Below are 25,438 nucleotides of genomic sequence, written 5' to 3'. Positions count from 1 at the left end.
AAGCTTCTGACTTTGGCTCAGGTAATGATCTCACAGTTTGTGAGTTCGAGCCCCATGGTGGGCTCTGTGCTGACAGCTCACAGCCTGGAGCCTACTTGGGATTCTGTGTCTCCCTCTCTCGCTGCCCCCTGCACTGTCTCTTTCTCTCTCAAAAATAAATAAACATTAAAAAAAAAAAAAAGAATGCATGTTTGACTCATGTCAGTACAATGAGAGTCAACTCTAGTACTTCTGTGGAACTATAGAGAAGAGAGAACAATTCCTCCATACTGCTAAGGAATACTCCCTCACTGCTAAACTGGAAGGAGTTTATTAGCCTGAAGCTACCGGAGACTATCACATTAAAATGGGGACACTACCTATCTGAAACTCAAACACAGAAAAAGCAGAGCTGAGAGAAACAGAGACAGATAAATATGTCACATAACCTGAGGACCAAGGACAATGTTGGTCTTGGATCTGGCTGGCCTGCAGTGAGAATATTGCTAGACTTACCAGTTCTGTGAGCCAAGAAATTCTTCCCCTCTCCTTGCCCTCCCAAGCAAGCTTGAACTCTATCATCTAAAATGAAAGAGGCTACAAAAATATGCATATAATATAGCAAAAATCCTTGTGCCTACATTTGTGGACATGACTGCAAATGTATCTTGAGGGTAAAATCCTTGAAGAGAAAATGCTGAGTCAAGGGGCATGTGTATTTAACATTTCATTATATATTACCAAATTGCCAGAGGTCTAAATCTTTATTGGTCCCTGTTGTGTCTCTAGTCCTGGGCCTACTTTCAATATAAGTCATATTACTTAAGAATGTAGGCCCGTGGAGAATTTGAAAATGCTTTCAGAACCCGTCTTGATCTATTATTCCCAAAGCTCCAGCTCCAGGTTATCTTCTCTCTTATATTTAGCCACAACGTGTCTGAAGGCAACCCTAAGCTTTTTATTGATATTTCAAAGTCAAGAGACTTTCCTACCCCATTATTTGTTCCATGCTACCATTAGAAAATTTCCCTCAAAGCATACCCCTATCACAAAAGTCTATTGGCCATAAACTGCTTTATAGTTTATGAAGTATTTTTATATAAGTTCTCCCATTTAATCCTAACAATTAGTACATATAGGTATTACCTATTCCCATTTTATAGGTAAGGTAATTGATCTGAAGGGACTTGCTCAGGTCATGTAATGAGTGGTACAGCCAAGACCTGAACCCCCCCAACTTCTGCCTCTAAGTCTCAGGCTCTTTTACTCTACTACCTCTACCCATCTGTGCTCTAAGTTCATAGACACCTAGAGTGGCAGTAAGTTCTAACAGGTCACATTACTTAGAAAGGAGATTAATCAGTTTTGTAAAGATTCAATAACACATGGCCTATATATGAACCTAATGGACAAGATACTAATGATGTTGACACATTATGAACTCAAGTAATAAAGGAAGCATAATATTTCCCTTATAAAAGCCCAGGTAAGAATAGATTAAGAGTGCATAAGTGCAGGGGCCCCTGGGTGGCTCAGTTGGTTAAGTGTCTAACTTTGGCTCAGGTCATGATCTCAAATTCGTGGGTTTGAGCCCCGTGTCGGGCTCTGTGCTGACAGTCAGCTCAGAGCCTGGAGCCTGTTTCAGATTCTGTATCTCCCTCTCTCTCTGACCCTCCCCTGCTCACGCCCTCTCTCTCTCTCTCTCTAAGAAATAAGTAAAACATTAAAAAATTTTTTTAAAAACAAAAGAAGCCTATTAACAAATTAAACACATCATTTATGAATTCAGAAGGCAGCTTGGCATACACTTAGAATAACACAGAAAGTATAAAAAAACAGATAAGCATTTGTTTTCATTAACTTTGGGCCCATTTAACAAACTGTTCCTAAAAGTTCTTGGATTAAAAAAAAGAAAACACTAAGGCACACAGTCTAATCATAGCACAGAAGCAGAGTGCCACCTACCACTGAACTCTCTTAATATTGTAATACCATTCCTCAAGTATCAAAATAGCCTTGGGAGAGTAAAGGACCAAGTGTTACCCTCACTTTCTGAATGGAAGCACAGAGGTTAAGTGGCTTGCCACAGAACCACCAGTCAATGGAACAGATGCTACAGCCTGCCATTCTTTTCTCATTTGAGCCTTCACCCAAATATCTCTCCAGTAAGAACAGATGTGACCTGATAGATCATTGAAGATGACCATATAACTCTGGTCACTGAGGAGGCATGAAGACTTGCAGGGAAGCAAAGTGAACTCATTTATCTTGCTGATTTTCAGCTAGTCTGAGGAATAAGTGCTATAAAGTTCCTGCTTCCAGTTTCAAATTCAATTAAGTTCAGAGTCTGGTGGTCAGGCTGTGCATTCATCAAACATCATATGTGAGAAGAGAAGGCTATGGGAACAGTAAAGAGGGGCATCTAACCTTGACTGAATGGGATAGAAAAGGTTTCACAGAGCAGGGGCCACAGGCTGAATCTTGATGGTTAAAAGCTGATTAGGCTGGGGTGGAGAGAATGAATCCTGCAGACTGAGGGAGCGTATAGGTAGCTAAAAGCAAAGAGGCAAAAGCTCTCTGAAATGAGAAAAAAACTAAGACTAATTTGCTCTCTCCCAGAGTTCTTTTCTTTCTTTTTTTAAATGTTTATTTACTTTTGAGAGAGAGAGACAGAGACACAGAGTATGCATGGGTAAGGGCCAGAGAAAGAGACACAGAATCCAAAGCAGGCTCCAGGCTCTGAGCTGTCAGCAAAGAGCCTGATGCAGGGCTCAAACTCAGACCGTGAGATTGTGACCTGAGCCGAAGTCAGATGTTCAGCTGACTAAGACACCCATGTGTCCCCAGAGTTTTTTCCTTTTAATTGTGAACCACCAGTTGGTTTAACAAATGTTCCTAAAAATTATGGCAGAGGTCATTAATAAAGTTGAAAAGGCAGAGATAGCTGAGTAAATAAAAAGATCATAGGAATAAAGAGGAAAAATAAGAATTTTTTCTGAGTATTATACACCCATATTGCCTTAGTACATCTTTAATAATAGTTTCACAGAAAGTATTTTAAGTGTACGCTAGGAACACACCATTGCATTATAGCAGCAGGAAAAGAAACACAATGCAAGCCATGAATGCAAACCATGAATTTCATTTTAAATTTTCTATAAGCCACACTTTTAAATAGATAGAAAAAAGAATTAGGTGGAATTAAGTTTAATAATATATTTTATTTAACTTACATCTAAAATATCAAAGCTTCAACATATAATCAACTTAAAAATTACTGTAATATTTTACATTATTGGTGGGGGAAAGGGGGACTAAATCTTTGAGATTCAGTGTGTATTTTATACTTCCGGCATATTCGGGTTAGGTATAGGTGCTAATTCAGGTGCTCCATAGGCACATGTGGCTAGTGGCTCAGCTCTATAAGGAGTTTTGAGAAAGAGAAATGAGGCTGGTTTATGTACAAAAGAAATGGTGCAGAAAAGAGGTTCTATACTTAGAAATCTGCATCACCCCAACCAAGGAGCCTTCTCCACTTCTCCAGCCTACAACTCTCTCTTTCCTCTCAACTTTTCAGAATAGCTATTTCTGTTCGAGTTGTCTCTCTTTTGGAAAATAGTTAAGGGCAGTGCCTACTCTTGTTCACCACTATATCCCCAGGGCTTAGCTTAGAACAGTACTTATCCCAAGTGGGATGCTCAATGAATAATTCTTTAATAAATGCACAAACAGATACATAGCTGCCTCTGGGCTTTAGCTTATTTTGTACTTGGAAGCCCTTCCTTACTCTTCTATTTGAACCTGTCCAAGTAAATCATACCTCTTTTTGAAAGTTCAGCCCCTAGCTACCACCCTCTCTATAAGGCCTTCCATGTTTCCCATAATTAGTAGCCATTTCTCCCTTCAGAACTTCTGTATCATTTTATCTGTGGTACCTTAAAAAAAACACCTAACATTCCACTGTTTTTGTTTGCATTATAGTTATTCACATACATTAGTGAGCTCCTTGACAGAAACACAATAATATCTCTTGATAAACATGCTGGAAGCTCAATAAACATAACATTTCCTTTTCCTCTAGTCTCTTGAAGGACAGAGACTATACAACTCATAAATCTGTGGACCTCAAATCACTCAGTATAGTGCTCTGGACACAGCTGACGCTCAGCTTCATCTCACTGCATTATGACTATAGTAATTATTAGTACGAGACTGCTATAGGCTGGTAAGTAATGATAAATCAAAGCAATATGAAGTATAAAGAAAGAGAAAATATAGGGAAAAGTTAAAAATGTGTCAGACTGTTGAAAGCATAAAAGTAGGGAGCTGACAAACTTCTTTTAAATGGGAGGAACAGGAATTACTTGCTTACAAGTTGTTCAAAGAAGATGACAATACAAGTGGTCACAAATGTTAAAAATTTTTTTGCGTTGGTCTTTGTCTTAAGCATGCTTTATAGGTGAGTTATATTCTACAAATACTAACGGGCTTAGTTGGCAATTTGATTACTATTTTGAAAGGAGGTGCAGGGACTTATCTGTCTTTTGTAGTCTATTACTGGAACTTAAAGAAAATATTGTCTTTCACCAATGACACTGACAGACACTGGAAAGGAATTTAAGATAAAAAAATTGTTTTTAATGTTTATTTATTGTTGAAAGAGAGAGAGGGAGAGACAGAGAGAGAGGGAGACACAGAATCCAAAGAAGGCTCTGGGCTCTATGCTGACAGCTCAGAGCCCAATGCAGGGCTCAAACTCACGAACTGTGAAATTGTGACCTGAGCCCAGGTCAGAAGCTTAACCGACTGAGCCACCTAGGTGTCCCTAGAATTTGTTAAGTTTTAACACAAGACAGTAGATACATGGTTCCACCTTCTTGTAACTCAAAGGAATAATTCACTACAGTGATTCATCTCTTTCATTCCATAGTACTCCACAGCTTTAAGGATGTTGTGAAATGTTACTTTCTTTCTTGAAGGTTAACCTTGACAAGTTGTGAATTAGGAGGGGATGGTCCCTGAGGGCTATGGACGGTACTCTGACGGTCACTGAACTTACTCTAGCCCTTAGCTTGGGCTGAAACTTCTCCTGCCTGTGCCTTTCTTAAAAATGCATTCTCTATTGGCAATCACTAAGCCATTCTTAATGAGTGAAGAATGGGTATGAGGATACTGAAGGAAGAGAAACGTGCAGGTACACAGTAAAAGAGGTGTGTATAAAAACAGAAAAGAAAAGTATTAGCTAGAACTGAAGGAGAAAACAGCATCAGAAGCTTCAGATTCTGGGTTGATTTATAAGCAAGCTCCTACCGACTGATCGATCAACTTTTCCCCAACTTTTTACCCGTATAAGCACTATACCGGTTTTCTGCAACTAATCACAATTCTCCAGCTCATTCCACTTACATATAAGTTACTTGGGTCTATTTTTGGAAACCTGCCTTCTATTTTTTCATGCAGTTCATTAAAAGATGACAAAATCCAAGTAACAAATTCTGTCTTCAGACTAAACAAGTATCTCTAGCAGTTCTACACTTTGCAAAACAACGCAACAAAAGGTGTTTAGTACTTTGTGTTACTGTGAGGTGTATGCAGGCCAATTTCTGTAATAAACTCATAGCATTCTGTTTGCAATTAAAGAGATTACTGGCACAACAAGTCTTCACCAGTAAAATGTTTAAAATAGAATCTCCTCCCACCCCCCACGACCAGGAGGGAGTGGGACAAATTTTGTGTACGTAATTAAAGGTAATCACTCAATATGCTTCATGTGACTCAGAGTTATTTGAGAGTTTTAAGAGGCAAAGAAGGGCCACATGGGGTTTGACTCTAACAGATAAGAAAGTCTCTTACAGCATTACATATAAACTTTTCTGCTTTTATTTCACTATTCCACAGAGCACACTGTTAGCCATAATATGAGAAATGTCTCAATTCTCTAAACTATGAAAAACACACACAAAGGATACACAACTATAGAATTTATCCTAGTCCAGAAGTGTACCAAATGCTGGGCTTCAGGAATATCAGTTCTCTTTGTTCGGCTAACTAGTGAGGCTAGTTAACACAGATTTAGGTTATGATCTTCAGAAGAATGAACAGACATTCATAGAAATATCACTACTAAATCAGCCCCATTAAAGATTAGGAATTATTTGTACTAAGTATGTGAAATACATGCTTCCAAGGCCAGTATGTGAAAACGACCCTTTCTATTTTTTTTTCATAAAATTAAGCATTAGCCACAGATTGGACTTAATCCTGTAACATCAATGAAAGTATTTAAATGTCCTTTTAAAATGTTTTCTAGACAATGTGCATAGATTTGAGAACACACACTCAGCCACATACACACTTTTAAAGGAAAGAATGAAGACCACACCACACATTTCCTTGTCTAAAGATAATTCCAGGAGGGAGGGGGCAAGATGGCGGAGAAGTAAGGAGCTCCGTACTTGCACTCGCGCCCATACATCACGGAAAAGATCTGAAGCCATTGGAAACCTTACAAAACCTGAGAGATTGGGAGAAAAAGGACGGAGAATTCACTGAGAAAGCTTTCTAACAGCTACCTCAGNGACGGAGGACCAAGGGGGAGAAGAAGGGGGAAAATGGTGGGAGAAAGGGAGAGAGGCAAACCATGAGAGACTCTTGAATGCTGACAAAAACTGAAGACTGATGGATGTGGGGGGGAGGGGGGAGATGGGCATGGAGGAGGGCACTTGTGGGGATGAGCACTGGGTGTTATGTGGAAACTAATTTGACAATAAACTATTTGTAAAAATAAAATAAAATAAAGACAGAGATGCATAAAAAAAATAAAGATAATTCCATATACTGTAACATGAAGATGCTTTCCATATACCAAATCTCAGGTTTTTGCTGCTGAGTCACCAACTCAAGGACACTTTTATATTTAGGTTCTGCTCCCTCAGAAAACAAGAGTGGCACTGAGGTCACTCTTTCTGGAAAATATATTCAGAGGCTTAGATATTTTCAAATATCCCCCTCACCTTTTACTCAATGGATAGGACTTGAACTTTTTTGTTTGTTTTAAATTGGAGGCTCTGCTACTGTCCTAATGTTAACTTATTTCAAATACGTGAAATGCTCATGCTGAGAGGAGCCACTATGTTGAAAGAAGCAAGTCTTCAAGTCTGGCAGATACGGCTTTAAACTTCAATTTATCATTCCAGAACCCCTCAGAGTATAAGAGTATATATAAGGTCTGCCTCTGATAATAAAGGCCCAAAGCAGGTTTCCCTCCTAGAATTACTCTTTTCCAATAAGGGTAGGGTAAGTACAATAAACACAGGCACAACTAACTGCTAAAGAGGCAGTGTTCTTTTTGGAATATGCATTACCCTATGCCAGGACAATACACAGTTGCTGTCTTCACACTCTCTACTTGGAGAATCTCAAGATGTTAAAATGTCCTAAGGCAAAATGTTTTGCATTCTTAGCAAGTGTTAAATGAAGAGAAAGAAAAATATGGTCAGTAAACTCATCCTTCTCTTGTCATACTCTCAACTGTTTTTTCCAGTTCTTAAGCCACATTCTTAAAGAACCTACTCTCTGTGGAATGGTGCATTCCATAGGATTCCGTATCCACTGTAAAAGGTACCTAGGCCAGCACTGGAAAGCTTTTCCAAGCTGAGTCAGCCAGTCTCTTTCCCAGGAACTTGCAACTGGGACACAGGGCTGCAGTCCGTCTCTGTTGGCGCTTAAATCAACAGGCGCTATGTGAAAGGATTCTACCACATGTAAGGAGAAGCAGAGAAGGCTGGTAATGTGGAGAAATGAAGAGAGCTAACAAACAACGAGGCAAGACATTTAATGACCCTACGCAGAAGAGTCAAATAAAGCGTTAAGAGTCTGGAAGAGTTGGACAGAAAGTCAGAGACAGAGAGAGTAGTTTGTCTTGGTTTCTAGAGTGTTTCAAGTGCTTTGTACCAATCCCTAGTGAGATCTGTAGAGTATTTCCTTCCTGTTCCAAGACACATCCCTGTGATCTTCCAGTAAAATTTCCTTTTGGATCTAAGCTAATTAGAATACATTCTGTTAATGGTAATTAAAACAGTGTTGATCAACACACACACATAACTGCCCATCTTCCTTCTGATGGTTAAAGAGGAGGAAGAGGAGCCGTTACATGTAATGTCTAGAAATGAATTGCTTCTCGGCCTTTTGGCTAAGATCACATGTAGGAAATGATAGTTAAAGGAGGAAGATGAGCAATTATGTGTGCGTAGATGAGAGTACTGAGTGTGTGTAGATGACATTACACCTTGGTTTAGGGAGCGAAGAAATAAAAATCAAGACACAGACTCTGTCCTTAGGGAACTTACAGGTAGAAAACAGATGTAAACCACTAGTATAGTTACTAGATCAAGCCTTTCATAAAAATGAGTAAAATGAAGGGGCGCCTGGGTGGCTCAGTCAGTTAAGCATCTGACTTCGGCTCAGGTCAGATCTCACGGTTGGTGGGTTTGAGCCCCACATCAGGCTCTGTGCTGACAGCTCAGAGCCTGGAGCCTGTTTCAGATTCTGTGTCTCCCCCTCTCTCTGCCCTTCCCCCACTCATGCTCTGTCTCTGTCTCAAAAATAAATAAACTATAAAAATTTTTTTAAAAAATGAGTAAAATGAAGAAACAGTAGATGTGGAATGGCCTAAGAACCAATATTATTTACTCAAACTTAACAATATACATTTGGCCAAAGTTTGAGAAGTTAAAAACTACCATAAAATATTTTGCAGATGTATACTTTATTACATAAACTATGTACCACTGTATATACTATAAAACCATACTCCACAATACATATTTACTGATCATGATCATATATACATATCCAGTTGGACTATATACTCTATAGGCAATTTAATGGATTTTTCAAGGCTAACTTTGATTGTATGTGATTTTCACCTGTGTGCTATCTTTAGCTCCTAACCTCATATGTGATTCATGTGACTGAAACATGGTGTTCCAAGAAATAACTTAGGATTTTGACCAAAGCCTATAGCCTAAAATCAGGTACCAAGTCCCCATAGTGACAGTGCTTCTGTATAGGAAATAAAATAAACTAGCACAAAGATGAGCCCCTTGCCAATTTATTTTCTAACATGTTTTATTATTTTCTTAGAACTATTTTCAATATTTTCAGTACTGCAACTATTTTTTATTTTTTTTAATTTTGGGGCATCTGGGCGGCTGAGTTGGTTGAGCAGCCAATTCTTGTTTTCAGCTCAGGTCATGATCCCAGGTTTGTGGGATCAAGCCCCACATCAGGCTCTGTGCTGAGTGTGGAGCCTGCTTTATTTTCTCTCTCCCTCTGCTCCCTTCCCCTGCTCGCACTATCTAAAGTAAAAAAAAAATTTAATTTATTATTAAGCAATCTCTACACCAACGTGGGGCTCAAAATTACAACCCGAAGGACAAGAGTCTCATGCTCTACTGACAGACCCCACCAGATACCCTGCCATTATTTTTCAGTCACAATATTCAACTTGATGTTGAACTCATCTCACCCTTTTAGTACCTCATCTCTTAAATCTGTATTAAATAATAAAGCTAAATGAATTAAATCAGAGAAAGACAAATACCACATGATTTCACTCAAATGTGGAATTTAAGGAACAAAACAAATGAATAAAGTAAAAAGGGGACAAACCAGAAAAACAGATTCTTAACTCTAGAGAACAGAAGGTTATCCAGAGGGATGGTTGCCAGAGGAAAGGTTGGGGCTAGGGAGGTAGATGGGTGAAACAGGTGAAAGGGATTAAGAGTACACTTATCATGATGAACACTGAGTAATGTATAGAATTGCTGAGTCACTATATTGTACCCTTGAAACTAATATAACACTGTAGGTTAACTATCCTGGAATTATAATTATTTTTAAAAAGGCTAAAAGAAACTCAGCACTGTGTGAAATTTATTCCTTTCCACTTGATAAACAGACTTATCTATAAATCAGAAAAATTTTAAAGAAAAGTATATACATTAAAAAACTAAGGAAATATACACAGTAATAGTAGCTGTGAATACAGAGACTCACCACGGTGGTGACCAAAACTTTATCTTTCTTTTATATATTTTTTTAAACCTTCAGTGATATTCGTTTTCTCCAGAATTTACAAAAATAATTTTTTAAGTGAAAAACTTCTTTTTACCTTTGGGCAAACCACATAGATAATTGCAAATTCATCCTCTAACATTACTCTCCTTTTTAGGTAGCAGAGTTAAGAGATCTAGATTGTCTTTTCCGAACTGTACCCGTTGAGAGTGGAAGCCAAGCAAAAAGTTGATAAGCTATGACCAGCAGTTCAGTTTGATTGTATCCAAATCATTCTCTAGCTGCTAATGGGCCATTATGGTCTGCAGACTTGCAATGCTATAGCCAGTATACTGATGAGAACCACACATAATTCCTACCTTTCATGGGCTTCAATTCAAAAACTTTCGCCATGGAGCTACTTCTTGGATACTGTTTGTAGGTACTAATGAATATAAATGTCTCTGTACAGCAAATCCTTGCAGAAATAATTTGGGAGACTTCATTCTAATATCTTCAGTTATTCATTCATATCTCTATTCTGCGTGCTTAACAGTTAATAATTACTGTCACCAGCAAATAAAGAAGAGCTTGAGTTTGAAGGAAAAGAAGCTTCCACTTAAGTTGGTGATTGCACTTAAGTTGGTGATTGCACTGCCAGTCAAGTACTGCTTCAAGAACTTATATCCTGGGGTGCCTGGGTGGCTCAGTCAGTTAAGTGTCTGACTTCAGCTCAGGTCATGATCTCACGGTTCATGGGTTCAAGCCCCGTGTCGGGCTCTGTGCTGACAGCTAGCTCAAAGCCTGGAGCCTGTTTCAGATTCTGTACCTCCCTCTCTCTCTGACCCTCCCATGCTCACACGGTCTCTCTCTCTCAGAAATAAATAAAAAACATTAAAAATTAAAAAAAAAACCCAAAGAACTTATATCCTGGGATTTCAACAATTTAACAGACATTTGTTGAGTTTTTTCTTTGGATCAAGTAATAAGCAAGCAATGCTTTAATGAGTAAAAGAGGTTTCTTGACCTTAAAAAGTTCGTAATCCAGCAGCATATTAGACTATGGAAAACCCATAGAATGACAGAGATGGGGCTCTCTAAGTCCCCTCATTACAGTGCCTCAAGGGTGGCACAGAGTTCTTTGAGATAATTTCTATAATCTGCAAATTGAATGCAGTGATTAAAAGGAGTAAGATGTTTGGTCACTGCCATGCTAGAGCACAAATCAGCAAACTAAGCCCAGAGGTTACATATAATCTGGCCCAGGTACTTTTATACGGTTAAAAAACTAAGAATGGTTTCTATGTATTTAAATATTTGAAAACTTTTAAAGATTCATTGTTTTGTAATACACAAATATTACATAAAATTCTAACTCCAGTGCCCATGAATAGAGCTTCATTGGAATACAACTCATTCATTTACTTTCTGTTTATGGCTGCTTCTGTGCTACAGGAACAGAGGTGAATAGTTACATAGAGACTGATGGCCCACAAAGCCTAAAGTATTTACTATCTGTTCCTTTACACGATCTGGCTTCATAAGAAATCTCATCATCTACACTGGAAACAGGAGATAGCTCAGTTATATGCATCCTTCCTTTTCTGGGGTCACTGATATTCACTAACAGTCCATAGACCCTCTAATAAACCTGACTTATGATGTTTCAGTAGTTAGGCACTAATAACACCACTTCCTTGGCAAATTCATGAATGAATCCAGTTATATAAAGACCATACATTAACTGAACCAGTTGGCCTGGGTCTTGCATAATAGTTTCAATTTGGTTTTACAGAACAAAAAAAAGGTATGGCAATGTGATCTTTTTTCCCTGAGGTTCTTTTCCCAGGTATTATAAAGATCACTCTGGCCAAGTGTCCCCTCCAAACTGGCAGGAAAGGCTGTGGAGTTGTGCAAGTAGAAGTATTCGTTCTCATCAGGGAGGCCTAAGTGAGTATAACTATGTTCTAACATTAGTATATTTAGTTCCTCTGACAGAAACACTACCTGAGCTGAGATCAAAAGTCAGATACATGGGGTGCCTGGGTGGCTCAGTTGGTTAAGTGTCCAACTTCAGCTCAGGTTATGATCTCACGGTTCGTGGGGTCGAGCCCCGTGTTGGGCTCTGTGCTGACAGCTAGCTCAGAGCCTGGAGCCTGTCTTCGGATTCTGTGTCTCCCTCTCTCTCTGATCCTCCCTTGTTCGCACTCTCTCTGACTCTCAAAAAGAAATAAAAAACATTAAAAAAAAAAAAAAAGACAACAACCAGCTGAGCCACTCAGGTGCCCCATTCTGAGATTTTTTTTTTAAAGCTATGAGAAATGGGGCGGCCTGTGTGGCTCAGTTAGGTAAGCATTCAACTCCTGATTTCAGCTCAGGTCATGATCTTGCAAGTTTGTGAGGTTGAGCCCCATGCTGGGCTCTGCACTTTCAGTGCTTGGGATTCTCTTTCTCCTTTTCTCTCTGCCTCTCCCCCGCTTGTATGCTCTCTCTCAAAATAAATAAACATTAAAAAAAAAAAGCTATGAGAAATGTACATAGGATATTTCCATTTCTACAAAAAAGTTAGATCTTCAGTTTTCAATGTAAAACAGTAACTGCCTTGTGTTTATATAGGGCTTTTCCCTTAAGAATTCAAGGCCTTTACAGACATTACCTCATTAAACCCTAGCAGGCATACAAATTATAAGAAGCAGTTTTTCCTATGTATCTATAAAGAAATGGAGGCACAGCAGGGATATGGTTAACTATGAGTCAAATAATCAGTGGGAAAAACTGAGCTAACTTTGTTCTTCACTCCAATTCTTAGCTGTCTCTACTTATTCACAATGCCTATAATTAAAGATGGCAAGTGTCTAAATCTCCACAGTCCTCAAAATGTAATTTCAAAGCTGCCCATTTATACTCATTAAGAGTATACCTTAGTATATTAGTACAATACCTCTAGCAGACTGACTTATGAAAAACTTATACATGGAAAGAAAGATCCAGATTTCACTTTCTTTTACCAAGTTCATTACTTCATCCTTTCTTCTTTTGTTATGAAAACTTTCTACCAAATTGGAGACTAAAAAGTTTCCTCTAAATTCCTTAAGGGCTCCTAAATACTGGACATCAATGTTGAGGTACGTTACTTGTTCATAACTACTCTTGTTACATGATTCACTTCTATTTTAAGTAAAATTCCCATCTTTGCAACATCTCTGCAGCTTTTCTTATTTTTAATTTTCTTGTTTGCCCAGATTGTTTACAATATACTCCTAAGGAAGTTCACAACATTACAGGAAGGTTTTGTCAATCTCACTCTTTCTGATGATTTTCTTCAGATACGTGCTTTCTTCTGTTGAAGGAGAATCATGGTTGTTCCTGTTAATTTAACCATTGCCTAGAATCAAAGCTCTTTTTCTGGTACCAACCAGCACCTCCTACCTTTTCTTGGTAACATGTAAAACCATTCTCTCCTAGAAATTTCAAAATTGTAAAGTCTGATAAGCTCTATGATCATGGTCTTTATTCACAGCCTAAAGGTTTCAATGGGTGAAATGGCTTGCATAGGGTAGCTCTGAGCTTCTCAGCTGTATACACAGCATATATATTCAACATAAGTGATTAGTTTACTTTGGAAAGAAATGCTTCAAAACCTAGATTGTCCAAGACCGTAAAAGGTTTTGGAAGTAACAAAGGCAGCCTTCTAAAGCATAAAATTTGAGGGCACTGTGTGAAACAGGAAATCCTACTCTTTCACGTGGCAGGGGGGAAGGGACAATTCTGGGCCTTCGCTTCAATTAAACATTTTTATGACTATCTTCTACCACTCTATTATAATCAGGGAAGGGATAATGGGTGGAAGGCCCCAGGAATCTACTGGGGATATGTGTATTTATACACACAAGAAAAAAGTCTGTGTAAAAACATTCCTAGCTCAGGTTTGCCTACTGTGGGACTCTGGGTAAGTAAGTCACCAAACTCCCTTGTGCTCAAATATGGGAAAAGTGAAATATAACCATATTAAGTACCTACTGGATACTTCAATTCACTTGTTTTCTCTGCCCAATAAGATTTTGGCTGGACTCTGTTATACTGTGAAATTGCAGTAAGTACCTTGTTGTCTTTTTAAATTTGAGGATTAGCATCTCCTTTACAAGACAGCCAAAGCAGAATGCTCATAAGCAGATTAGAACAGCTGCTGAAAATCCAGGACATGGCCGCTCAGGCTTAGATCAACTAGGACCTGACATTTATTCCCAGAGTCCCTAAGATGTTTCCCAGGCAGGCTGCTGGGTGGAAATGGAATTAACTGTTTAAGCAGAGCAATGGGAGTTCCTCCACTACCTCCAGGATCTCTCAATACCATTAAGAAGGCTGCAGAAGCAGAGACCATTGTAGCGTCTGTCTTTATCACAGTTACGCCTTTCCAAATGTCAAGTGAAGTGATAAGAATTTACCATACCCTACTCTAGTACTTTCTCTAAAAAGGCCAAAGTTATTATTCAAAACCACTGTTCCTAAGAAATAGTTAATTCTGAGGACAGTAATAGATGGCAACTTTATAGCTCCTTTTGGCAAAGTCTAAGGTCTCCACCCTCTTTTATTTATTTGCATTCTCATTTCTCTATCTGGAATCCTCTTTTCTTGCCATTTGCCTACTCCTCCCTTCCCCATCCTCTTTATTTGTTCCTGCCCTTGGCTCATGCCTTCCCTCTCCCTCCCTTTCTTTCCTGTCACTTTAGCTGCATGATTGGTTCTGGTTTATTCATCTTTTATTAATTTAGCAAACATATACTAGGCCTTTACCACATGACCAGTCCATATGTAGCTATGAATCTTCAGGCTCATACTGTCCCCTCGCTCATGTTTAGGGCTCCTATCTGTTTAGCCCTCCGGTTTCGGCCTATCTAGGCCTCAAACCTGTCATCTACCAAGTTTTATTCCTTTGTGTTAGGATACCAGGAAAAGTGTTGTGCTGGACAAAGGATTAGTGGCCTGGGAAATTTTAAAATTTATGATATATAATCTCCTAAGTAAAAGGACCCTGAGAGCACAGGAAAACGAGTTTGGGATTTACCCACAGTAACTATAACACAATTAACGTAACATCAATATTAAAAAAATGAAAAGAAAACAAGATGGTTACTTTCACCTGCTGACTGTAAAGGTTGCAGCCTTTAATTATCATGATTAAATACTGCTGTTCTCTCTTGTGAAGCCGGCCCATTATACCAAACAAATACTAAAGCTACTAGGAGGGCAAGCAAGTTCCAGGGAATCCAGAGTTGATCTTTAAGCCATGACTCCTACTCTTATATGTTCAGAACAATCTATAGAAGCTAAACATGAAAAGAAAGGCATAACTGTGCTCAATGCCAAAGCCCTCTGTGCTTTGCAAAATCAGAACACAGTGATTTAAGAAGGAATGAAACAAAAATAAGACAAAATTAAAGAAATTATTTTCATACAGTGAAGAATATAATACTTTTTCAGAGTCCTTACATACCATTGCAGCTTCATACTTAAAAAATATTGTTTTTCTTTGTAGTAACCTTGGAAATCCTCCAGTAATCTCAGACTCAATGAGTTCAACCACAAAACACAACCACCCCCCGCCATCCCACTATGTGAAAACACCAGGAAATGTTCCCATTTTGATTCACTTGGCCATTGGAAATCAACTTTGCCAGGGTTATATTTTAATGTAATTAAAAAAATTTTTATGTCTTCTGAAACCAAGGAAGCTACCAAGCATAAAAATCTGCACCAGGATGTTTCTTGTACAGCAACATGTGGTTTAAAAAAAAAAATTATTCAATCTTAGAATTCAAATAATTCTTTAAAATTTTTTTTTTAAATGTTTTATTTATTTCTAGGAGAGAGAGAGAGACAGCTTGAGCAGGGGAGGGTCAGAGAGAGAGGGAGTCACAGACTGAAACAGGCTCCAGGCTCTGAGCTGGCAGGCAGCACAGAGCCCGACGCGGGGCTTGAACCCACGAACCGCGAGATCATGACCTAAGCGAAAGTGGGACGCTTAACCGACTAAGCCACCCAGGCGCCCCCAAATAGTTCTTTAAAAAGTCATATATTCTAACTTTCTACTCAATGCACACACCTCCCTCGCAACATCCAGAATGCATAACCATTCAACTTCTGCCTGAAAACTGCCTTTCCATCTAGGAGATGAGAAATCCTACTGCATAAGACAGCTTATACCAGTTCACAATTTGTTTTTCTTCCTACAAGAAGGTGTTTGGAAAGAAAAGAAACAGGACATTGTAGCACTTTATTATCATTTGTTGAATTTAGGTCTGAAACTGTTTACACAATGGCCCAGGATAAATGGGGACAGAAATGGGTTGCCTGGTGATAGAAGAGGCAGGAGGGAGACCATAAACGCACTGCTGGTCTTTTAAAAAACTAGTTGTTATAATAATGATGATGATGATGATGATAATAATAAATGATCATGGCAAAAAATTCAAAAATTAGGGGCGCCTGGTGGCTCCGTCAGGTAAGCGTCTGACTTCAGCTCAGATCATGATCTCACGGTTCGTGGGTTCGAGCCCCGCATCGGGCTCTGTGCTGACAGCTAGCTCACCCTGGAGCCTGCTTCAGATTCTGTGTCTCCCTCTCTCTCTGACTCTCCCCTGCTCACGCTGTCTCTCTCTCTCTCAGAAATAAAACATTAAAAAAAAAATTCAAAAATTATAAAGGATTAATTTAAAAACTTAAGGGGCGCCTGGGTGGCCCAGTCAGTTAAGCGTCCCACTTCAGCTCAGGTCATGATCTCGCAGTGTGTGAGTTTGAGCCCTGCATTGGGCTCTGGAGCCTGCTTCGGATTCTGTGGTCTCCCACTCTCTCTACCTCTCCCCTGCTCAGGCTCTGTCTCTGTCTCTCAATAATAAATAAATGTTAAAAAAAAAATTTAAAACTTAAGAGTGCCACCACTTCCCATTTCTAATCATACTTTTCAAAGGTGATCATTATTCAATTTTTTGTATATCCAATCAGATATTTTCTATGCTCCCGTGGACATAGCTGTATTATATACGTATTTCTTATACTATACTAACATGATACTATACTGTTTTGTAAAACTTTTCACTTAAAAATATACTGGGGCATCTTTCCGTATTAGTATATAGGGCTCTACCTTCTTTTTAATAGCTAATTCTACAGTACAAATATATCATCATTTATTTATCCAGATCCATACTGATGACTTTAGATTACTTTCATACTATTCTATTTGTTACACAAAGCCAGAATTTATCCTTCCTATAATTTATTTTGCTAAGTCCTTTTTTTTTTTTTTTTTTTTTTTAAATTTCTAGGAGAGTGAGAGACAGCGTAAGCAGGGGAGGGTCAGAGAGAGAGGGAGTCACAGACTGAAACAGCCTCCAGGCTCCGAGCTGGCAGTCAGCACAGAGCCCGACGCGGGGCTTGAACTCACGAACCGTGAGATCATGACCCAAGCGAAAGTCGGACGCTCAACCGACTAAGCCACCCAGGCGCCCCTCGCTAATTCGTTTTAAATCATTTGGAATAGACCTAATCTACCATTTAATAGCTCTTTTAACATTTGAAAATCACCATCATATGGGGATAAATGGGAGACCAAATACAAGTGTTGAGCTGTAATATCAGAAATCAATAGGGGAAAGGATTTCCTCAAATAAAAATTACCTAAATGTCTGACAACACAGAATGGATGCCTACATTATAGCCTATGAGTATGATGAGCTATTACACAATGATTGGAAACATAAAGACTGCAACATCACGACAAATGTTGTAATGCTAAATGAAAGAAGATGTAGTTACACGTAACTGAGATTAATGATGAAACATATCTGTATATGAAGAGATATTCAAATGAAACGTAGTGGAGTTAGGGTAGTAAGAGGATGGATCGTCATTTCTTTTCAAAATATCCTTTCATATTTTATAATTTAGCTTCTACCATGAAAGAAAAAAAGAAAAAATGATAGCTATGACAATGATCAAGATCATCTTTTTCAGTTTCAAGGTCCTCTTTACTTCCATGAGAGATATTAACCATCATAGTAAATAATCAGGTCTTGAAATTTCTTGATGGCAAAGCCACAATTAGCCAACAAAGTGTGAGGTATGACTGTCCACAAGAGAACAGAATAGAATGGAAGGGAAGGTGGTAGAGATCAAAGAAGGAAAAGAAAGTATGGTCAGGAAGAACTCCAGCTTTAAATCATGTTCACAGTCATCCAGTGTTACCATTCTATCTTCCTATGAATAGGGAGCTGATTATGAATTTCCAGATCATATCATATGGTCAGGGCATTAATGGGGTCAAAACCCAAGGTAAAGATTTAAGACCTGGATACTTAAGGAAGAAATGATCACACTCCCAAGCCAATACAAAAGTTCCTATTTCAGAAATTTAAAGTCTCAGGGCGCCTAGGTGGCTCAGTTGGTTAAGCGTCCGACTCTTGATATCGGCTCAGGTAATGATCTCACAGTTCATGAGTATGAGCCCTGTGTCAGGCTCTGCACTGACAGTGTGGAGTTTGCTTGGGATTCTCTCTCCCTCTCTGTCTGCCCCGCCCCTTCTCAAAATAATTCCTCCCAAAAAATTTCATCCATTTTATGAGCTGTGATTAAGTCCTTGAAAAAATCTAAGTCACAATGGGCTTTTTTCCCCCCTTTTAAAGTATTTCTTGTCATGATACCCAAATATTTTGCAAGTCACTGGCCTGTTATGAATAATGACAGACAACCCTAGTCCGTAAAAACAAAGATTACATTATTTTGGTCACTGTGTGCTTTTGGCATGAAATGTTATTTATTTACAATGCCACATCACCTTGGTTCTGAAGAGAGTGGCATATAAGCTCTGGCTGTTTAAACATTAACTACTGATGAGTTACATTTGCAGCTGGAACTTACTCTAGAAAATAGGGAGAGAAATTTTTGTGCTTGTAAGTTAGGACTGGGTGTTCATGCTTACATTTATACTAAGATATGGTTAAAAACTGTCTACTTTCTTGTCAACTGATCTTTCAAAATAAATTTCCCTTTTTGACCATCTCCAGGAAATATTTTTATTAATAACTTGGCAAAAATCTAAGAGGGCAAACTTATCAAATCTTCGTAACTTTTTTCTCTCACCAAAATACTTCCTAACTGCCTACCATGTGAAAGAACTATGTTGGGCCTGGAGATAAACTTGAGACACAAGGACTACAGAAAATACAAGCCTTGTTCTCAGGAGCTTATGGTCTCACTGCAGGGCTGGGGGATGGAATGTGCAATTACAATTAAAGAATGTTCAATATGAAATCACCAGTAACAGAATCAAGACCGAAAAATATCCCAATATGGCATTTAAGATGTTTGGGTGCTCAAAATCAATTATATAACCACAAAATTCAGAAAGCGTGGGCTGATGCCAACTTATATATATATATAAAAGAGGTAAAGGTTCCAGTTGAGTAAAACTCCATAAAAGCGTAAAGGTCAACTAGTGAAATGGCTGTTAAAATAGCTCATCTAAATTAACAGAAATATCATAAATGAAACGTGATAATTGTCACCCTGAAATTTATAAAAACAAAAACAACACAACAGCCAACTTTAAAAGTTCAGTTCTGGGGCGCCTGGGTGGTTCAGTCGGTTTAGTGTTTGACTTCGACTCAGGTCATGATCTCGCGGTTTGTGGGTTCGAGCAGCCTGGAGTCTGCTTCCGATTCTGTGTCTCCCTCTCTCTCTGCCCCTCCCCCTCTCATGCTCTGTCTCTCAAAAAAATAAATAAACATTAAAAAAATAAAAAAAAAAGTTCACTTCTAGGGGAAACCTGGGTGACTCAGTCAGTTGAACGTCTCACTCTTGATTTTGGCTTGGATCACGATCCCATGGTTCATGGGATTGAGCCCCACACTGGGCTCTGCTCTGACAGCATGAAGCCCAGTTGGAATTCTCTCTCTCCCTCTCCCCCGCTTGTGCTCTCTTTCTCTCAAAATAAATAAACTTAAAAAAAAAAGTTTAGTTTTAGAAAGACAAGTTTCAAGTTATACTTATGTCCTGAGAATTCAATGAACAAACATATACTAAGAGGCTATTGTGAGCAAGAACTCATTTTAAATTCCATGAAAGACAAATGCCTACTGTGGCCTTGCTAGGTTAGGACTATGGCTGATTACTGTCACAGTCAGGATGTAAGACAACTTGAATAACACTGTGTGGCTATTATATAATTCTATATATTCTAGAAAGTGAAACTCAAATTACTCCAATAATACCTTCAATAAGTGGTCCTTGAAATAAAAACATGTTTCAGTCATTCACATAAAACCATCACACTGGAGAAAGCATAGAGTCGAGGAATGTCTACTAATGTCAAACAATGAAACTAGTACTATACAATTTCATCTTCTGCAAGCAATATGCCATATGTATACCTCCTTAGGGTTGGTAACATTTGCTTACTCAAGATATTTTCCTGGAAGCCAGTAAGGTATTTCAGAAATTAGTGCTTTTAGGTAAAAAAAATAGGCATGTTTAAAAAAATATATGAACTTAATTTTAAAAAAATCCTCAAAGGTCTTAGGTTATTACAATAACATAACTAGGTCTTCCAAATGGATAAAAGGACAGTTTTAAGGTATTTCAGAACATGTATTTTAGTAGATCCTTAAAACAGATACATAGTCTCACTAGTATAAAATATTGCTTGCAAATTGCCAACCCCTCCTCTATTCTTTTGGTTCAAAGAAATTAAAAGAGAGTGAAATTATCAAAAAGCAACACTCCAAACTATGTGTATTTCAGGTGGTTTGTGGGCATAGTCATGGCATCACAAATCCGTAATCAACTGGCCCTCCAGGAGCCAGAGATCAAGTAGCTTTAGTTGACTATGTTTATTTAATCCCTATGCAGCAAGCAGGGGAGATACATGGTCCGGTAGGAAAAAAAAAAAAAAAAAAAAAGGTCTAGTAGACAAGAAAATGTGCATACTTTTGGTCTTTCAGCTAAGCTATAGGCTAAGTACGTGGAGAGAACAGACTTGACTTACCTGCACTGCCGAGCTGTTTATAAAACCTGTATTCTAAATGAAGCTGTGGAGCACGTGATTTTATTGGTTCCTGAAACCCAAAAAGAGAAATTGTGATCAGATTTAGACAAATAAAAATTTTTCATTCCTAGGTTTTCAAAGTAAACCAGGGCCAAGACCACTTAATACTTTAGAGATGATATCCATATATGATAGCATTTTCTTACCACAATTTCTCTTTGAAAGCACAGCTAGGGAAGGAGGAAGCTGAAGTATCCATGGATATTTAAATACAAATACTCTGTATGAGCCATCATTCAAAGATAGCTCCCTCACCAAGAAGTATTCTCCAGAAATGTATTCTCCTAGGAAACCAGATGCCAAACCTTTTAATTAAATACCAGCATGTATTCCTTGCTTGTTTTATTATGAATTTTAGGTGATAAACAGGTTTATTATTTTTAGAAAAGACATATGCTCAGAAAACAATTTGAAATACACAAAAATTAGGAAGAGAGTAAAAATAATCTGAGATCCTATGATTTTAAAGAAAAGCACTATTAACATTTTGGTGAATGCCCTTCCAAATATTTATTCATATGTATATTTATATGTAATATAGACGCATATATTTAAAATGAGATCACAGTATATTTACTTTTCTGTAATGTGTCTTTAAATTCAACAATGTAATAATGACATCTTTCCATGGCAGTATATAGCTTTATATAATTTTTTAAGTAGGCTCTGTACCCAAAGTGGGCCTTGAACTCACAATCCTGGGATCAAGGGTCACATGCTCTACCAACTGAGGCATTCAGGTGCCCCATAAAGCTTTATATAAAATTTAATGGCTGTAGTATTCCTGCATATGTGTGTATGTGCAGTGTGCACACGCATACATGCACATACCATAATTTTCAGATATCTTGGACTTTTTCAGTTTTCATTATTATGAATAATGCTGTAGGAACATTATATGTGTATTTATTTTTATACTTAAGAGAATTAAAGATTGTAATTATAATTAAAATATGTATCTTTAATCAATATGATGTTCAACTTTGCAAAAATATAGTTTTCTAAAGACCTTGGAGATAAAACAGCCTGACTACCAGGTCATTTTGCTCTATGCTGAACTTGAAGAACTGGCTGATTATTCTGAACTGACAGTATAGTGGACTAGTTAACAAGAAAATCAAACATTACCCTAGAAGACAGATCTACATACTCTTTAGGATAGTTATTATCAAAAACACAGAAAGTAAGCATAGGTGAGGATGAGCAGAGATTGGAACTCTTGTGCATTGCTGTTGGGAACATGAAATGGTATAGCTATTATGGAAAATAGTATGGCAATTTCTCAAAAAATTAAACAGAATTACCATAGGATCCAGCATTTCCACTTCTGGATGTAAACCTGAAAACACTGAAGTGAAGATTCAAATTGATATTTGTTCACCTATGTTCATAACAGCACTATTCACAATAATAAAAAAGTAGAGGCAACCCAAGTACTATCAACAAAGGAGTAAACAAACTATGATTACATTTAGTTCAACACATACATGGAGTATTATTCAACCATAAAAAAGAAAAACATTCTGACATATATTACAACATGGATAAACCTTGAAGACATTGTGCTACATGAAATAAGCAAGACAAAGGGTGCCTGGCTGGCTTAGTTAGAAAAGCATGCGACTCTTTTTCTCAGGGTCATGAGTTCGAGCCCCATGTTGGGTGTAGAGATTATTTAAGAATAAATAAACTTAGAAAAGAAAGGAGAGGAGAGGAGAGGTAAGAAATCTGCCAGACACAAAAGGACAAATACTGCATGATTCCACTTATATGAGGTACCTAATGTAGTCAAATTCACAGAGAGAAAATTCAATGGTCGTTGCCAGGGACTATGAGGGCAGGGATGCAGAGTCAGTGTTTAATGGGTACAGAATTCAGTTGAGGAAGATGAAAAAGTTCTGGAGATGGTGCTGCACAACAGTGTGAATGTACTTAATGTCACTGAGCTATACACTTAAAAATTATTAAAATGGTAAAGTCTAGGGGCACCTGAGTAACTTAGTCAGTTAAGCATCTGACTCTTGATTATTGCTCAGGTCATGATCTCATAGGTCGTGGGTCCGAGCCCCTGCTTGGGATCCTCTCTCTCCCTCTCTCTCTGTCCCTCTCCTGCCTGTGTTTGCACTTTCAAAACAAAACAAAACAAAACAAAACACTTTGAAAAAACTAATAAATTCTAGATACAATTCTCTATCAGATACGTGATTTTTAAATATTATCTCCCATTCCATGGGTTGCCTTCTCACTATGTTCAGAGTCCTTTGATACATAAAAGGTTTTAATTTTTAATTTTTATAAAACCAATTTATCTTTTTTCTTTTCTTGCTTGTGCTTTTTACGTCATATCTAAAAAATCACTGCCAAATCTAATGTCATGAAGCTTTTCCTCCAAGTTTTCTTCTGAGAGATTTATAGTTTTGGCTCTTACATTTAGGTCTTTGATCCATTTTGAGTTAATTTTTAACATAGGATGTAAGGTAATGGTTCAACTTCAATGCATATGGATATCCGGTATTCCCAAAAACATTTGTTGAAAAAACTGTCCTTTCTCAGATGAATGGTTACTTATACTCTTTCTAAGATAGGCTCAAAGAAAGGAGATCCCACAGCTTCCCTTGACAATTCATGCTGATGTTTAACACATTTCATGATTTCGAAGGTATTTACATGTAGTTTAAATTTCTACTACCGAACCTTAAGCCTTTTGTCCTCAACAAAATAGCTCCTCAATAACCTGTGAATACTATAATAACTATCCTCAAATTACAAAACTATTCAATAATTTCTAAGACATCTCTTATTCAGGCAAAGTAATCTCAATTCCTCGAACCTTTCCTCACTGGTCCTATTTTTTTTTACTTCTTTGATCATCTTTGAAAGTTCTTCCTGAACGCACTTGAAGTTTTTGCATTTTTCTTAAGAAATCGAATAAATCCATAAATCCATAAATCACAGAATTCATAAGTTTCCTTGAAGTTGTCTAGTCTATCCATTTGCTTCTAGGAAGGTTTTTCTAAATAAATTCAGGCTAAAGTAGTTCATATCCCTAATGAAGTCTATGAAAGAACTCATATCCTTCTTTGATTATAAAATCAGCAATCATCAGAGCTGGAGTTCAAGCTCCTCAAGATTCTTGTAGTCAAAAGAAAAACTACATAAAGCTAATTACACTCTAAAGTCACTTTTTTATTCATTTCTCTCCTCAAATAGGAAAGGATCACCCTGGAGGGTTTCCATCTGGTTTTAGATCTTCCACTGGAGCACCATTAGAACAGCCAATTACAGAATTTGTCCTTGAGAACAATCACTAATAATTCACAATGTGCCCAAGAGAAACAGTGACAACAAATTAATATGGAACCAGAGGTTGATCTTTCTGGAGGTTTTTTTCTGGACAAAGTCTTTGGATTCTGACAAACCAAAAGAAGCAATGAATGAAAAAGCCACAGATCCTTCTTCAAATATAATGCTCTAAAACTACTAGAACTACTTCACAGTAGATGCTGTGATTGGAAATATTCAATCTGATGTTGGGTAACTAAGCTAGTAGATTAATAAAGCAAAAACTCTTTATTTTAGAGTTACAAGGCTGAACGTGGGCATATATGTCACATATATTTGGACAGAGGAAGCTTTTTATCATAGATCAAAGTATTACACCCTTCAAGCCAACCCCTTTAGCATACACTTGAAGCCTGCTCAGACACCTGAAGCTTTAAGGTGCTCTCCTGGAAACACTATGAATAAAGGACACTGTAAACACTAAGTCTACATTTTGTGGAAGGCATCAAGATTAGCAGCAAAGATAGATTTTTTTTTTTTAACAACTGTTAGAAAAGTTCTGTTAAAAAAAAAACTAGGAAATCTTGATGATGGGGGTAAAGGAAGGGCTCATTATACTATTTTATGTTGTATATGGTTTTTTAAAAAGGTTCCTAGAAATCTAAGAAACAAGAGCCCAAAATGAAGATCCAAACAAAGTAGAAGGAAAACAGCACCAGCAGGGCTTCCTTGTATTTCAGTGCCAGATGCTGATTACATTTCCACAAAGGGCTGGCTATTTGCCAGAATCACGGTTATTCTGGAACACACATGTCTGCCTGAAATCCTAAACCGACAGCAGACAGCTACCTTGCAGGACTATAATGCTTAAGGCAAATTTTGCTATTACAATGAAAAGAGCTCAGTTACAGCCCTCTTATCTCCCACGGAGAACACAGCCCAACAGCAAGAGAGGTGGCCCACAGACAAGATTGCTATCCTAGAAAGTCTTTATTTAAGATTTATCTGAAAGAGAAATGA

The 25,438-nt window shown here is 37.9% G+C and overlaps 1 protein-coding gene across 16 annotated transcripts in view; it reads right to left on the bottom strand.

The window, feature by feature from the left end:
- The window catches only part of CSNK1G1 (casein kinase 1 gamma 1), a 183,442-nt gene that overhangs the window by 55,890 nt on the left and 102,114 nt on the right, over positions 1–25,438 (bottom strand). For all 16 annotated transcript variants that reach the window (XM_077747272.1, XM_077747235.1, XM_077747226.1 and 13 more), the window contains one exon: positions 21,077–21,146. In XM_077747272.1, coding sequence (XP_077603398.1) covers positions 21,077–21,146 — 70 coding nt within the window. The remainder of the gene's footprint in view (positions 1–21,076; positions 21,147–25,438) is intronic.

The sequence above is a fragment of the Crocuta crocuta genome, unplaced genomic scaffold, assembly GCF_008692635.1.
Source record: "Crocuta crocuta isolate KB4526 unplaced genomic scaffold, BGI_CrCroc_1.0 scaffold130, whole genome shotgun sequence".
Lineage (NCBI taxonomy): Eukaryota > Metazoa > Chordata > Mammalia > Carnivora > Hyaenidae > Crocuta > Crocuta crocuta.
This window is presented reverse-complemented; position numbering and strand designations above follow the sequence as displayed.